Raw genomic sequence first — 16,606 nt, 5'->3', positions numbered from 1 at the left:
AGACATCTCAAAGCCTTATTTTCTTCTGAGAAGCAGTCAGAGCGTCTCACTTCCTCTAATGTCGATGTTGCTCAGTAATCTTTGACCATGTTCTTTCTGTGCCTCAGTAATCTAGGGGTGAGGGAGACTTACTGGATGCCATTTATTCCTTCCTCTTCGGTAAATCACCTGGCACTGATGGCATCTTTTAACTGGTCTTTAAATATTATCAGACATAGAAACAGGTATTAACACATTATTCCTGGAGGATGATCCAGGATAAAGCTCTTATATCTGAAACAGTGGAGACCACTGTTCTGCTGTGATGCTCTGTGTTGGATTGAGAAAGAATTATTGGTGATATGATAAAATATGATAATGTATGATCCTTGTTGTTATTGGTGATAACAGCCTTCACACTGTACCATCCCTGCACTCCCTCTATTACAAAACCTAAAGAGCCTCACAAGCTGACAGGGTATGGCTGTTTAATACTGTCAGGGCACCACCAGATGGCAGCATCAGATAATTATATGAAGACCAGAGAAGAGACAATGGATATGTTTAAATCACTTCTGAATAATAAACATGTTGTAGTCTCTGTGGAACCAAAATCTTTTGTTGAATCATGTTTTATCTCATTCACCGTAATTAGTTGACAGATTTTAGTTCAGGTAACTTTTTCACTAAATTCATCAGTGCAGCTCAGGATAACATAACACTATATAACATCTTTGAGTGGTAAATTAGAATTTTGTTATTATTTAAACATTCATCATTTGTCATCATTTATTATGCTCCAACAGTAAACAGGGTTTCATGGTAAGAAAACAGAAGCTACCACTACAGGTTCTCTTATGACCAGCTGACAAAGGGCTTGTGGAAGTTAATGTTTTTTTATTTCTATATGCTTTCATTATAATGCAAGTAGGCCTGCATTTTCTTTTATCATTCATTTAGACGTGTCATTTCATTTATCTTTATGCCATCCATCCCCCCATCAGGACGCCTCTGGGCACTTTCCATTGGACTGTCCAGCTGGTAGGAGGCCAGGGAAGACCCATAACACACTGTGTCCTCCTTCATTTAATATAATGGGTCAATTATGCATGTATGAGGTGTCAGATGTAAAAATTCAGTTACATTTTTTATAGCTGATATATTGTGAATATCTAGCTGACTTTTAATTAGCTCATTTTCCTCATTTGAGACATTTGAGAAATTCATGTGAAAAAAAACATGTAACTGTTAACAATGTGTATATGTTAATAAATATGTTAAATGTTAACTCTAAATCTAAATATTTAAAGGTCCATACAGTCTAAAGGCAGATGTCCATGTGTGTTTCTGATTATAAAGCAGGTCTAGGTTCTACACTCAGCCAATCAGAAGAGAGGCTCAGATCCTCTCTTCTGATTGGCTGACTGACCTGTTGTTACTAGAGCTCCAGAGAGAAGCCTGAGAGAGGAGATGTAAAACTACACTGATGGTTTTTAGTTCTTAAAATAACAAATATATCTTCTGATGGAGATCAACACTTCAAATAAAACACAGAAGAACATTTTAATGCTGCGATGTAGTTTCCTTGCCATGTGAATGAAAAATGTTTTAATAGCAACTTAATCATACAGCATTCTGAGCTGCCACTAAATCAATACATAAATAATAAGAACAATAGTTTTAAATGGTTAAATAGCATTCCGAGAGAAGAGAAATTATGAGAAATTATTTTTTATTAGACCTTGTTTCAATTGGTCCAGCTCCAGGTGACTTTCCATTAACAAAGTTAAAAGTCTTTCTGTTAAGGTCAGGTCAGAAAGCATGACTCTAGTTTAACAATAAATAATTCTACATCCATGCAATGGATCAGTGAGCCACTTTAAAAACACCTGACAAGCTTTAGTTGTCCAGATGTCTGTCTGTATGTTGAATGAACTAAATGACATCATTTTACTCAGGTAGGAACAGGTGATGCTGCCACGAGTTTCAAACCTTCACCTGTTCCTGCAGCACACTGTAGATCTGATTCTGGGGACAGCAGTGTTACACTGCTTTGATGTGAGTCCAGTCAAGTCGAGACCACCTCAGATTCAGACTGAGCTCGGTCACATGGAAGTGGAGTGGAGGTCACCTTCCACAGCTCCTACAGAAAACCAGAATAAAAATTAATCATCTGATCCATCCAAACTGAGCAGGACTGGGGAGATACAGGACTTCCATACACACAGCTCTGTGTGCGTTACTTACAATCTCTGCAGGCTCTGTGTGAGTCTGCAGAGGATGTGTTCAGGTGTTCAGACACCTGTGGAGGTCACCTGTGTCAGGAGCTGGACTCTGGGTCCAGGGTTGTTTACAGGTAAATACAAAGACGTACGAGAGCGTTTCTCTTACCAGCTGCTCTATTCGCTCATACAGAAGAAACTGTGGAAAATCAGCAGGAAGCTGCTCCACTGTGAATCTGCACCGTCCGTCCACCAGCTCCTGCAGCTGGGACAGACACAGGCTGAAGTGGTTGTAGGCCTCACAGGAAACATTCATGTGTCTCAGGGTGAAGTTCATCCTGGAGCAGAGAGACATGGAGACAGAGGAGGAGACCTGAGCACTGCAGAGGCTGTGAGACTGAGACACAACCAGCAACCACCACTCAGACAGACAGTTTACAGTTTATCAGCTGTTTCTCCTTCACTTCATTAAATTCCTGCAGCACCTGAAGGCAGCAGGACACACGTGGACACATCTGCAGCCTCTGATTACACACACATCATCAGACCATTCCTACAACTGTATGATGACGACAGGTATTCTCATCACCGGAGAGAAACAACCTGGACGTTCCACAAGCACCAGACAGAACGTCAGCTCTGATGTTCCTGAACGCCTCCCAGCACCTGGACTGGTGGAGACACTCACCCTGTCACAGTGAGAGGATGAGGAGCAGACTCTTACCTCTTCTCTATGGAAATGAAGACGGTGCAGCTGTGAGTGAAGTTACTGCAGAGTCGGTACAGAGTCCTGAAGAGGCCGTCGGTCAGGTCGTCGTCGTAACAGACTGGTGACACAAAGCACAGTGTGAACCTTCATCCGCTGCTCTGTCAGTGTGGGACAGACTGTCCAGGTCATCTGACAGTAATGAACCTGTGGTACAGTGGGGGTGTCAGTTCCTGTTCATTCTGTAAATGGACAGATGAACAGTTCACCTGACAGGTGACAGTGGAGAGAAACTCCAGTGGAGGGAAACTCCAGACATTATTCACATCAATCACCTTCCATTAGATTTAATACTTTAGTGAAAATGGAATAAGGATTCTTATTCTATTCTAATACAGTCAAATTTGGACTGAATTAATAAATGAAAGTATTTCATAAATGATCTCCATGACTATTTTAGGAAGAAAATCTCTTAGAAACCTGTGGAAATTACAGAGTGATTTTAGTCAGTGTGTAAATCCAGATGTTGTGTTGTGTGGTTCATTTACAGGTCGTCACTACAGACGAGCAGAAACATCAGGAAACACAAAGACCTGTTCAACTGGTTTCTGTGTTTTTAAAGGAGAATGCCTCAGAAATGAGCAGCTGGACCCCCTCAGATGCCCTCAGGCCATCTCAGACCCGCTTAGACCACCTCAGACCACCTAAGACCACCTCACAGAGAAAACTGGTCTGGATGGTCACTTGTGATCCCTAACCACCTGGTGGTGGGAGGAGTCTGCTCTCAGCTGACTGAGGTAAAGACTCAGTGTGTTTCATGGATTCATTTGTTAAATAAAGTGAAGCTGATCCTGTGTCTGTGAGAAGGTGAAGATCAGTTCATCAGTTCACTGTTTATTATCATCACATGTATTAACTCCCTGTGAGTGTCAGGAGGACACATCAGGCTCCTCCTGCACTCCAGTGTCAGCTGTGTGTGTGTGTGTCTGTGTGTTGTTGTTGCAGTGACCTACTGTCAGCAGCGATAATGAAGCTGGTGTTGTCGTACATATCAGCTACTTCCTCCTCTGTCCAGCTGAATTCAGCGTCAGCATCTGCACAGATCAGAAGGACACATTGTCAGAAGGGGGCGGTTCTTCAGGAGGTCTTTGATGATGTCATCCCGGTAGCCTCAGGTTACCCACTGAGCATTAGGCTAGTTCAAGATGTAGCTGTTTGGAGGGTTAGTTACTGACTTCTCTTAAAGACATGATATCAAAGGAGAATAAACAGTGAACTCAAGTGGTCTTTGGTCCACATTAAGGACCAGCATAATCTGGATCCATGAGTCTGTACAGTCTTCAGGGTCTTGGTAAAGACAGGTTGGTGTGAAGGGGTACTCATCATGTTCATCATGATTACAACACATGAGCTCTGCAGTACCATGAAGAAGACATGATCACCACTGAGAACTGGTTTAAATAAATCAGCTACTGCAGTAATGAAAGTATTAATAAGATACTGTTGATTCTTCTACAGTAAATCACAGTTCAAGTGTGTTCTGGCAATTTCTGTTGAATAAAGCACAAAGTCAAACTCTTGTCTTTCTCTAAGTTTAATTCATTCAGACCCACAGCACTCTCTGGAATGAGATGAGTGAATGAGTACAAAGTAAGGGAGATGTCAGGTTATATACAGAGTCTCATTATCTAACGCGGTTACTCATTGTTTTGTCTGTGAGGTATGACTGAATTCTTCAGGACTGTCAAACCTCAGAGAGACATCAGAGACCATGTCTGTCACTGATCCTCCTGTAGCTGGGTGGACCAGGTATAGATACACAATAATAATAATAATAATAATAATAAATATTTATTTATAAAACACTTTTAGAAAATGTTATAAAGCACTTGACAAGGGCAGCAAAAATAAAATCAATAAAATCAATAGATTTCAAATAGAAGAAACAAAGATGTATGTGTATGTGTGTGTGTGTGTGTGTGTTACCTGTACAGAGGTCATGCTGGAGCCAGTCTAACTGTCTGACTCTCACCTCACCACCTGAGGGACAGACACACACAGATTAACAGGCCTCTCTGGAGGTTTCACTGTTTTTAATGGAAAAGAGCAATCAATAAAATAAATCATCAGTGAATCGATAATAAAATCAACTGTGATGAGAATAAAGGTTTGGTGTGAAGTTCATATACAGACAGTAACAGTAAATACATTTAAGCTTTTATCCAGAGCAGCAGGAAGCTTTGTTTGGTTTAGTCCTGAAGCTCCACCCACCTGCAGGTGAACACAGGTGTACATTTTCTTACTGTCATTATTCCTTTACAACATTATCAAAACGTCTGGCAGAGACAGCTTTAACTCGTTACACTCTCCTAGTGAAATCCTCACTGCTGCATGGGGAGGACGAGCTTTAACTTCATCTGTGCTGGAGGAGGAACATCACAGCTCCTCAGGCCAACTGCACAAACACTGTCCTCTGTATCAGCAGGAGGTCACTGAGGAGGAGTCATCTCACCTGCAGACTCCGTCATCTGTCTGTTTAATGTCACATTTCTCTTGCACATGCTCAGAAGGTCCTCTCCCACATCTGTAAGACAAAATGACAGTAAAGTGTGTGCATGAGATGAGTGTCTCACACATGTTCACAGTGCAGAGGAGCACTCAGCTCCTCCTGCCTCCGCTGTCCAGATGTTTGGACATGATGGAATCAGAGGCTGATGTGACGTGTGATGTATGATACACAAGACAAGACGCTCAGTCAGTGTGCGAACCTCAGACAGGAGGAGGGCGCACAGTGAGCGGGGGGAGTTTGGAAAGGAGGATTTCTGAGAGGACGTGTTGAGGCCAAGCTGCAGTCCACCTGCACTCGTCCCTGGGGAGTCCAGGTGTTGTAGGACGTAGTCCTGTCCACTGGTACATCCACTGACCTGTTCACCCAGAGGGAAATGCTGCTGGGGAGCTAACGCTAAGGCTACAACACCGGCTAGGATCAGAACTAATGCTAAGGCTACGACTCTGGCTAAGATCAGAGCTAATGCCAAGGCTAATGACACAGCTGATCATGTCCTGTGTATCTTTGAATCTCTTGCTCAGCTCAGGTTTGTGTGACTGAATGTGATCGTTGAGGATCTGTCTTGATTCTTCCTCTGAGGTTTCAACAGTATCTCACTGCCTTGATGCTCCATGCACTGATGAAGACCATGAGACACTGTTCAAAGCTCAGGTGTATTCACAGTAGTTTAATTCACTGAGGACACACAGCAGCTGGTCAGTGTCTGTTTTCATCAGGATGCCTGCTCGATGGCGTTATACCTGTGCAGTACACTGTTTTGGCTAAGGTTGCCATGACGATGCTGGTTAAGCCTGTTCCCGCCCCCAGCTCGAGCACTGTCGCTCCTCTGAACATGGCGGGCTCAGAGAGGATGAAGTCAGCCAGGAGGAAGGCCCCTCGCCATACCTGGGGCAGGTAAAAGAGACACACACCAAGTCCTGATGGGAAACCACTGCAAGTCATGTGACACAGAAGAAGGCTCATGGTGAGGGGAGGGGCAACAGACGGACAGGTAAGTGAATTTTACTGACCTGTTTGCCGACATCCTCCAGGGGCGTGGCCATAGTGTGCTCTGCAGAGGGAAGAGACTCATAGGTTAAACACAGGCTGAGTGTGATGTCACTCCTCAGGTGTTTACAGAAGTATTCAGACACTTTACTGTGCTCAGCTGCCTCTCCTTTCTCTGGATCATCTCTGAGATGTTTAACATTATTTTCTACAGCATCATCATCAAATATAATCATTTCATTTGAACAACTCTACCTCTTTCATGTGAACCAGCTTGTAGCTGGATGAGAAAACCCAGAGTTATCAGCTAACCCTCCACAGCTATCAGGACGGACCATGTTAGGCACAAAGTCACTTTTATCCTGCTTTAAGCCACATTTCTATTTTACTCTATATTTAAACCAGATGGAGGATTTCAGTCATCAGATATTTGGATCACTGGTTTATTCAGATTATTCCTATAACATCTCTGTCCTGGCACAGAAGCTTTCAGAGTGTCCACAGCTCAACTCTGACCTCATCATCCTCACACAGAAACACTGAGCTCAGCATGCCAGAGACTGGTGATACCCCACAGGTGGGGGAGGGGTGGAGCCTTTGAAATGTTATATGAGCAGCAGCAGTGGGTATTAGTGCAGACATCACCATGATCAGAGGGGGCAATGGCAAACAGCAGCTCCTCATATGAACTCCAAGCTGAATTCTGTCAACACCTTCATTCACCATCAGCACTCAGGCTCTAGACCTTTACGGATATTTAAACACTTGACTTTGGTGAGACATTCATGATGATGAAAACATCTGGGTTCTTACCAATCCTGATAATATCTTTGGAGCACTCATCTTCTTCATCATCGGTACACTCCTCCTCTTCCTCCTGTCCAGGTTCAGACTGTTTGAGAATGATGGGACAAACCAGATCTCGCCCGCTGCCCTCCACAGGGTTTTTCCTTGGTCTGGGGGTCATGAGTAGGGTAGTGTATCAGTTAGTGTGTGACCACATGCATGTTTCATGTGTGGTACATGAACAGTGAAAACATTAATGCAGTCCGGGTCCTGGTCCGGCCTCAGACCCTCTCTGAACAGGCCACTGCTGGTCCACACCTGTGTTTGACATCCAGGTCACCGTCCTTATCCAGGCCTAGCTCCACACTTCCTCCTCCAGCTTCCTGTCCAGCGTCTTCTTTGGTGACAGCTGTGCGTTTTTCCTCGTCTGCCCTCAGGTCATCGTGTTTCTCTTCCTCTGCGCTTTTCCCTCGATCACTGTTGTGGTCATGCTTTTCAACACCTGACAAGATCCTGAATTTGGAGATGAAGACTGGATGGATGAAGACAAACAGGGCACACATCAATCACATTTATTCCAGCACATGAACCTTCTCTGTCTCCTGTTTCATTTGCTCCTGTGTTCTTGTTTTAAAAATGTCCCAAAATATCCAAATAATATCAGAGGTGAAGTTACTATTTAAGATGTGTGAATACTTCTGGCTGATAAACGTGATCAATGTGAAACAGCTGATTTCCTCTAACACGTGAACACGTGACACTCACCGGGCTGTCCCACATGGTTGAGGCGTGTCATGAGGTGGCATGCATTAGGCAGGAACATGTGAATGTCTGACAGCACGGTATCATGATGAAAAGTGATCTGGTCCATGGCCGATGGTTCATGTTCACCCCAGTGATCTGCTTCCTACAGGCTGGAGACACCGAGCACAACAGGCTGAGTGAAACTGAGCACGCACAGACACAGCAGCAAAACCAGAGCAACTACACCTTCCTCCACCTCGTCAACACCTGGCACCTACATCACCCTCAATGCTGATGTTTTTCTATGAAATCCAATCTACACACTGAACATGGGAAAATAAATGATATTGAATCTAAAGTGATCTGCAGGTACAGCAGCTGAGCCTTGTGCCCCAGTTATAAATCACTGTGATTCAGAAAATTAGACGAATGAAATCACAAAACAGGAGATCTGTTTTCCTTAAAAAAAAAAAAAAGAAAAAAAGAAAGCAGAATCACTTGATTTTCTGCTGAGTAACGAAAATAACAATAATGATTATATGGGACTAGGGTAAAAAAAAAATGTCTACAAATATAGTCCCATGACTCAGAAACTGGTTTCTTAGGTTTGTTTTCAGTGACGTTTGAATTATAATTAAATAAATCACGTTAGTTCTCATCTGTGTAAATGAAAACACGGATTAACAGTCCCGTTAAATCTGCGGCTCAGCAGGTGGAGTCCGGACGTCTGGATTCAGAAACTTTACCTCTGCGCCTCCGGAGATTAAAGTTCCCACAGACCCTGAACAGAGCACACCGCCGGGAGCCGTTAACTCTTCCCGCCAGGCTCCTGTCAGACAGACCAGGTTGGATCAACGGCGGGTTTTCATCGTGGTTTTCATGAACCGACGGGACTTACCGTTTCTGTCACAGCAGCACGGAGCACGCCCCCACCACTCAGCTGCCACTGCCACTCAATATCAAAATAGTGCCTTCTCAAATCGTGTCCGGGCTGCAACAGTTAAGATACAGCTTCTGTTCCGGGAACTAAGACGATCAACACAGACTTGGAGGTTACAGGCTCAGCGGCGCCCTCTGCTGGAGGACGGTGGGTTCACAAAAGATGTGAATATCATCACTGTCCTCTGTATGAATACAGGCAGTGATTATTGAGATGTTATTGATCAGCGTTAACAGTCGGTGGTCATCTGACAGGGCCCAGTGCTGTCGCTAAGCTGGCTGCTCTGTTCCCGTCAGACAGTAGACAGTGAGTGACAGGTTGTGTGCCTTTGCAGGTACAGTGGTGAGCTCAGTCACACTCAGGTGAGAGGGGACACACCTACAGACGTCACAGGTGTTCCTCTCGGAGCACACAGGTCTCCTCCCGGCACCTCTGTGCTCATCTCTACCGATCACCGCTGTAACAGGCGTCCCTCTCCTGTGTTACGCTGTAAAACGTCCGTTCAGGCGGAACCAAATAAAGCGTTTCTTTTTCTTTTTTTTTGATGCAGACAAATTGAAATGTTTTAAATTATAGCTCCTATAACAGGTCTGGAGGATCCGTATGTACGTATGGTTATTCTGGAAGTGTCTGAAGTGAACGTTACAATACACATCAGTAAAAACAGGTGGTAGTGGTATTTAAGTGGTTTGGTTTGATAGGTTTTGAGATTTGCTGAAACACCATCTGACACAACAACACAAGGAAGGAGGCAGCAGAATGAAGCAGTGTCTTCAGAGACCAAGATCAGATCCTCTGGACCACAGCTGTAGACTTGAGATTTTGACTTGAGCCAGACCTGAGTCACAGAAACGAGGACTTCAGACTTGACTCGAACGCTTCAGACTTAGCTTTTTAAAATCTAAAAATTCATTCAAGTCTCAATTTGACTTGATAAAACCACAGAACAGTAATCTTAAATGGGTCTTTCATGGTCTCACACCAATTCATTTCGTTTTAATAGAATAAGTCTGTGACTTTTGGTCAGACCATTCAACTGATCATTAAAGAAAATAAGTGTCATTAACACCAGCTGGTGTCCATGCAGTCAGCCTGGAGCCTGGAGCTTGGGCAGCTGGTAACGTAGTCTTCTGGTTGGGGAGAGGTTGTCAGTGCAGCAGCTGAGTTACAGCATGAGAGTGAGGTTTTAAATGCAGTGATATGAAGAGACACAGACTGAGAGCAACGCATCAAACACACTGCACTGCTCCTCGTTTACAGCTTCAGTTTTAATGAGGAACAAAGAGGAAGGAGACACAAGGTTACTGTGAAGCACAACTAATACAGGACATGACTGCAGGTGACTGCAGGTGACTGTTTCTCGTGTAGTAAAAAGGTTGTGTAGTAAAAGTGCCCCGTTAAGTATGGACTTAACGGGGCACTGCAGGAAAGAGTGAGATATCCAAACCTTTAGCTCTTCTCATCTGGGTAGTGTGCGAAAAACTCCAAAACACAGGATCCTATATTTCCCATAATGCAACTCAGCAGGTCTTTAACTACGCTGTCTCTGACTGATGCTTTAAAAACCCACATCCTTCAAACTGACATCACAGTCATGTCAAATCACATGAAACAGCTTTCTGCACAAGCTCAATAGAACCAAGAAGAAAAAAATACAGACACCACAAAAACACATGTGACAGATGATTACAACCAGTGATCCATCAGAGGAGTTATTGATTATTGATTCTTCTCTCACATCCTGGAGGTGAAGTCCACTCTCCTGACTAGAGATCTGTTCACCTCGGACACAGAGCGACAACCTACACACACACACACAAATCACACATATTACAAAGATACACACATATACACAGAAGGGCTGGCCCGAGAAAATGAATGAATGAATGCTGACAGGTGGGGATTTAATTTTTGTGTGTGTGCCTGTGTGTTACCTGACAGTGCCATAGCCAGTCGCAGCTCCTCTTTGAGAAGTTCCAGGAGCTCAATAACTCCCTGCTCCCCCTGGACACACACATGTTTATAATAACCATAAGCACTTGTTTCATGATGATGTTGATGACCACATTTTATTATTTAGGTCTAAACACAAACATAAAAAAATCCAGTTTCTCATCCAGTGGATCTGAATTTCAGAAAACCAAAAACCAATTTCAGTCCTGACACACAAACAAAGGAAACAACTGTTTGGTGTAGGAAACTGCTCTGAGGGTTTGGCAGGGTGACTGGGGCTGGGGTCCTCAGCCCCCCTCCTGACTGAGTCTGATGAGACTGTGGGTGAGTGTGGTGCCTCACCTGACAGGCGAGGCCCCACAGCACCGGTCGACCGACGAAGACCGCCTTGGCTCCCAGAGCTAAGGCCTTCAGGACGTCTGTCCCTCGCCTCACTCCTCCATCCAGGTAGACGTCACAGCAACCCTGCACCGCCTGCACCACCTCCTCCAACACATCCAGCTACACACACACACCTTATATTGTCACATAAAGTACATGTAAACGTTGCCTTGTGATATTGTATGTTTCTCTAGCCAGCAGCAGAGAGCTGACCTCACTGTGTCCAGACTTCTTGATTATTCCATATTTTGATACAATATTATCTATAGTAGTTCACACTGTCAGAGATATTTCAGTAACAGCACACACACACACACCGTGGCAGGAACCCCATCCAGTTGTCGAGCTCCATGATTGGACACCAGGATGCCACTGACACCATAGTTCACGGCCTGGATTGCATCCTCACCTGACCCCACACACACACACACACACACACACACACACACACACACACACACACACACACACACACACACACACACACAATGTCAGTGTGTTCTCACAGGGTTAAAAACAAGTTTGGCTGGTGTGTGTGTGTGTATACCATTCAGTACTCCCTTCACAATCACAGGCAGATGTGTGTGTTTCTTCAGCCAGCTGATGTCGTCCCAGCAGAGTGTGGGGTCGATGGCTTTGGCAACATAAACAGCCAAACCACTGTCATTTCCATAGTTACCCTCAGAGAAAGCCAGGGAGGCTGTGGAGAAGTTAGACATACTGAGGACACGGACGGACGGACGGACGGACGGATGGACGGACAGACACACACACACACACACACACACAGTGAAGAGTTAACATGGTCTCCATGGTGATATTTGAGAAATGTTGCTGTTGTATTTGGTTCCTACCTCAGGTGTGGGGGAAGTTTAAAGTGATTGCGCATGTCATCCCATCTCCTCCCAAGGTATGGTGTATCCACGGTAACAAAGATAGCCTTATAGCCCGCCTCCTCAGCACGGCGTACCAATGACAGTGTGAGCTCTCTGTCTTTGTAGATGTAGAGCTGCAGCCACAGGACACCCCCCCCACCCAGTGAGGCTGTCATTGATGACATCACTTCCTCTATAGTGGAGGTAGCCCAGGAGCTCAGCATCATCCCCGTTCCCACTGCTCGGCATGCTGGGTAGACATAGGTAGACTGGACTGTAGGATGATGATGGAGGTTGATGCTAACTCACAGTTCTTGTTCAAACTGAGTTCATGCTTACAGAGCTCTCCACACAGCTTCACCAACAACAAGAGGTCATCTCATCCAAGGTGCACAAAACACCACATCTGTCTTCTCCCTGTGTGGGGCTGAGGTCCCTCTATAGACCCTCTGTAAACCCTCTGTAGACCGTTTACCTCTGTGTCTGTCTGGCTCCATGTTCACAGAGAAACCAGAGGAACTGAGCCACAGTCTGATGAACAGTGATGTAGTGTTAGAACAGTGTCTTCAGTGTAGAGTGGAGTGTGAACAGAGGTTTGGAGGAGGCTGAGTTTGATGTTGGAACTGTGATGCTGCAGAGTTCAATCTGAGATCTCGAACAAACTGAACTCTGGACCTGGATTGAACTGAATCTTGATGTATATTTTCTCTAAAGGAACAAACAGCTGAAGTCTGTCACACATTTCTCTGCTCTGATTGGTTGCAGGTCTATGCAGATACATCCATACACATGTTGGTGTGTGACTACTGATAAGGCCTTGGAAATCAAACTGAACTGAGAGGCTGCAGACCTGTTCGCAACCGTACAGCTTACAGTAATATAGTGATTAGGGAGTGATTTACACACACCTCTGTGTGTGTGTGTGTGTGTTCACCTCTTGCTGTAGCCGTCTCCCCCTCAGGATGAGCCATCCTCTGCATCGCTGTGGCTGCAACACACAGAGGCATACTGAGCCTCTGACCCAGCACAGAGACAGACAGGTCCACTGAGGATACATCCTTCAACACCCTGGGGACAAGACACCACCTGCACACACACCATCATCAGTTTGACAGCACATGCAATGCAAATACACACAGCACAAATACAGAAACATGCTGGAGCAGCACCGACAACAACACAAAAAGTGATGTCCCTGCTGTGAAGGTGAAAAATCTAAAACTACAGGAAGTGTTTTTGGTTGATCCTTGGGGACGTATTTGATGTTCTCCAGCCAGAGAAGAGTCCCACAGATGCTTCAGGTGGTTCAGCAGATTTACTCTCCAACAGACTCCGCTCCACCTTTGTGCTGTTTGTTAGAGATACGTCGTTATCCAGAACCCCAGGCTGTTCTAAGATGTAGATCAGACATCACTGCTCTAACGCTGTTCTAACACTGCATTAACACTGCTCTATGTTCTAACACTGCTGTGTTCTAACACTGCTCTATGTTCTAACACTGCTGTGTTCTAACACTGCTCTAACACTGTTCTATGTTCTAACACTGCTGTGTTCTAACACTGCTCTAACACTGCTCTATGTTCTAACACTGCTCTAACACTGTTCTATGTTCTAACACTGCTCTAACGCTGTTCTAACACTTCATTAACACTGCTCTATGTTCTAACACTGCTCTAACACTGTTCTATGTTCTAACACTGCTGTGTTCTAACACTGCTCTATGTTCTAACACTGCTCTAACACTGTTCTATGTTCTAACACTGCTCTAACGCTGTTCTAACACTTCATTAACACTGCTCTATGTTCTAACACTGCTCTAACACTGTTCTATGTTCTAACACTGCTCTAACACTGTTCTATGTTCTAACACTGCTTTAACAGCGTTCTAACACTGCTCTATGTTCTAACACTGCTGTGTTCTAACACTGCTCTAACACTGTTCTATGTTCTAACACTGCTCTAACACTGTTCTATGTTCTAACACTGCTTTAACAGCGTTCTAACACTGCTCTATGTTCTAACACTGCTGTGTTCTAACACTGCTCTAACACTGTTCTATGTTCTAACACTGCTCTAACACTGTTCTATGTTCTAACACTGCTCTAACACTGCTGTGTTCTAACACTGCTCTAACACTGTTCTATGTTCTAACACTGCTGTGTTCTAACACTGCTCTAACACTGTTCTATGTTCTAACACTGCTCTATGTTCTAACACTGTTCTATGTTCTAACACTGCTCTAACACTGTTCTATGTTCTAACACTGCTCTATGTTCTAAGACTGCTAACGCTGTTCTAACACTGGTCTATGTTCTAACGCTTCTAACACTGCTCAATCACTGCTCTATGTTCTAACAGTGCATTAACACTGTTCTAAAGCCGCTCTGTGTTCCAACACTGTTCTAACACTGTTCTATGTTCTAACACTGTTCTAACACTGACTGTTAACTCTGCCTGTGGCAACAGCAGGAACTGGGAGATCGACTTCCTGTATCTGTCTGCATGTTTCTGGGTCATTAGGTTAGAGGGGATTTTTTTCTTATTGTCTTAGTCTGAAAATTGTCCCCAAAAGTAGCCACATGAGAGACACAGAGACACACACACACACACACACACACACAGAGAGAGAGAGAGTCCCCTCAACCAAAAATAGCTAACTGATCAGCTGATCAGCTGTAATCATTAACCTGCTGGAGGCTTCATCAGCTTCTCCTCCTTCTCCTTAATTTGCTCAGTTTACACAAGATAAAGTCATGTAATAAAGGAAAGAACAAACCCAGAGGATTGTGGGTGTTGTAGTCCTGTCTCTGTGCCTCACTAACGTTAGAGCAGCAGGAGCAGACACAGTGGTTGCATGGTCACTTGCACATTTTATAGTAAACTGTAAAACTACATCAAGTTCAACACGTTGATTTATGAACATGATGAGTGACAGACTAACCACAGAGTGAACCAGGGACGAGTCACTTTAACGACCACACCTGGACGACAGGTGAAGCTGCAGGTCCACATGTGAAAAACTACAGGTGTTAGACGACATTCACGTGACAGTGAATAGTCACAGCTCTGAGGCTGCTGCTGAAACACTGTGTGTGTGTGTGTGTGTGTGTGTGTGTGTGTGTGTGTGTGTGTGTACCTGTTGAAGGCAGCGACGTTGGCAGCCAGCGTCCTCTGCTCCTCAGCTCCTGAGCTGTAGTAATCATACACAGCTTTAGGAAGAACTTTCCTGGCTTCCTCCTCAAAGTCGGACACACACACACGCTGCGCTGACATGGCTGTCACACAACACCACCACAACACTGAGGCAGCTCACTGTCTCACACACAGCTGTGTAATCATTAACCTGCAGCAGGACTCTTAGCTGTGATCAGGACTTCTGAGCGAGTCTCTGCTCAGCTCAGCTCAGTTTACACTAGATAACGTGTTAGACCGGAACAAACCGGAAGACTGGACCACCTGGACCTTTATACCTGTCTGTGTTAAATCATGACAAGGTGCTGGCTGCAGGTGAACCTTGACCCCCACACAGTCAAGAGCAAAGTAATGATCCCCATCAGGAGGGACAGAGTCAGGGTCAAAGCTCAGACCCAGAACCAGATCAGAGTTCCAGTCTGCAGAAGTTGGCACAGTCCTGCTCCAGTGCAACCTCTGTCAGCCATCATGTTGTGTAACTGTGCGCGCACATGTACATACATTCACTTCTATCTAATGTTTCCTCTAAATCTGTGGTTCTCTCAGTTGGGTTCAGGGACCCACAGAGGTCCTTGAGGGGGTTCCTTGGGGTCCCCAGCAATTTTATTTTCACCATAATTTTACTCCTAACTAACACTGACTGAACAATTAATACAGTATTATCTAAATTACAGTGTGGCCAAGTTCAACATCCAAATGACAGGAGTTGCAGTTTTTTTGATGAAGGTAAAATGTGTCACAACAACCAACATCGATGAAAAATTTTGTTGCTATAGAAACGAACAAAAATCACATCATTTTTATATTTGTTTTCAGTGAGACAGAAATGATCATTCCCACTATAATCATGACTCTCATCACAGTATCTGTCAAAATAATCAGAATGTGATTTTTTCTTTTCAGTCCCAGACAAAATGTTTGACTGTACTGAAAACATCTAAAAGCAAAAACCTCTTCTTCTCTCTTTAATAAAAGGTCTGACCTGACCCTGTGAGAAGCCCTAAGATAACGTCCATTAGGATTTGGTGCTATACAAATAAAACTGAGCTGAATTATCAGACAGGCTCTTTGTGTAATTTGTATCAGTTCAGGTCCTGATGTGATAAGTACCTCTGGTCTAACTGACAGTGTTTGTTCAGTATTTTGTTCTCCAGGAGCAGAACAAGACAAAATGAGGTTTTTGCTTCTTTATGACTTTTGTTCACTTTTCTCTGATGAATTATTGCAAACTTTCACCTCTAAAAATCCTACAAACTCACTGTTCACAGCTAA

General features: G+C 44.3%; 2 protein-coding genes across 5 annotated transcripts; both read right to left on the bottom strand.

Annotated features, from left to right (window-relative positions):
- Positions 1 to 1,694: 1,694 nt before the first annotated feature.
- mettl22 (methyltransferase 22, Kin17 lysine) lies at positions 1,695 to 9,013 on the bottom strand. 4 transcript variants are annotated; one of them, XM_071501496.1, is made up of 13 exons: positions 8,892 to 9,008; positions 8,740 to 8,822; positions 8,015 to 8,163; positions 7,568 to 7,781; positions 7,277 to 7,419; positions 6,487 to 6,527; positions 6,217 to 6,361; positions 5,420 to 5,491; positions 4,894 to 4,947; positions 3,921 to 4,001; positions 2,926 to 3,028; positions 2,371 to 2,539; positions 1,695 to 2,122 (listed from the first exon to the last, which is right to left on the bottom strand). In XM_071501496.1, the coding sequence occupies exons 3-13, from the start codon at positions 8,118 to 8,120 to the stop codon at positions 2,048 to 2,050; spliced, it is 1,203 nt and encodes a 400-aa protein (XP_071357597.1). In that variant the 5' UTR covers positions 8,121 to 8,163; positions 8,740 to 8,822; positions 8,892 to 9,008; the 3' UTR covers positions 1,695 to 2,047. The 4 variants fall into 4 exon arrangements, with proteins under 4 accessions (XP_071357597.1, XP_071357598.1, XP_071357600.1 ...); XM_071501497.1 differs by lacking the exon at positions 8,740 to 8,822 and having other exon boundaries at positions 8,892 to 9,013; XM_071501499.1 differs by lacking the exon at positions 8,740 to 8,822 and having other exon boundaries at positions 8,015 to 8,156; positions 8,892 to 8,992.
- A 1,169-nt stretch (positions 9,014 to 10,182) lies between these two features.
- Positions 10,183 to 15,641, bottom strand: hao1 (hydroxyacid oxidase (glycolate oxidase) 1). Its single transcript, XM_071501501.1, has 8 exons — positions 15,279 to 15,641; positions 13,077 to 13,228; positions 12,122 to 12,392; positions 11,815 to 11,987; positions 11,585 to 11,676; positions 11,229 to 11,387; positions 10,868 to 10,937; positions 10,183 to 10,735 (listed from the first exon to the last, which is right to left on the bottom strand). Exons 1-8 carry the CDS (start codon positions 15,413 to 15,415, stop codon positions 10,668 to 10,670), a joined length of 1,122 nt encoding a protein of 373 aa, XP_071357602.1. The 5' UTR covers positions 15,416 to 15,641; the 3' UTR covers positions 10,183 to 10,667.
- Positions 15,642 to 16,606: the final 965 nt, after the last annotated feature.

Source organism: Trachinotus anak, unplaced genomic scaffold (genome assembly GCF_046630095.1).
Source record: "Trachinotus anak isolate AG129_WGS33_773 ecotype Australia unplaced genomic scaffold, CSIRO_AGI_Tana_v1 ptg000017l, whole genome shotgun sequence".
Classification (NCBI taxonomy): domain Eukaryota; kingdom Metazoa; phylum Chordata; class Actinopteri; order Carangiformes; family Carangidae; genus Trachinotus; species Trachinotus anak.
This window is presented reverse-complemented; position numbering and strand designations above follow the sequence as displayed.

Bases quoted from the DNA above. Each gene is read 5' to 3' on its own strand.
- mettl22 (XM_071501497.1), bottom strand. From the start codon at position 8,120: ATGGACCAGATCACTTTTCATCATGATACCGTGCTGTCAGACATTCAC. The intron at 7,782-8,014 runs GTGAGTGTCACG...TCATCCATCCAG, and splicing joins CAACCATGTGGGACAGCCCG to TCTTCATCTCCAAATTCAGG. The intron at 4,002-4,893 runs GTAACACACACA...TGATCTGTGCAG, and splicing joins CCAGCATGACCTCTGTACAG to ATGCTGACGCTGAATTCAGC.
- hao1 (XM_071501501.1), bottom strand. From the start codon at position 15,415: ATGTCAGCGCAGCGTGTGTGTGTGTCCGACTTTGAGGAGGAAGCCAGG. The intron at 11,988-12,121 runs GTAGGAACCAAA...CCGTGTCCTCAG, and splicing joins AAACTTCCCCCACACCTGAG to TATGTCTAACTTCTCCACAG. The intron at 10,736-10,867 runs GTAACACACAGG...GTGTGTGTGTAG, and splicing joins ACTGGCTATGGCACTGTCAG to GTTGTCGCTCTGTGTCCGAG.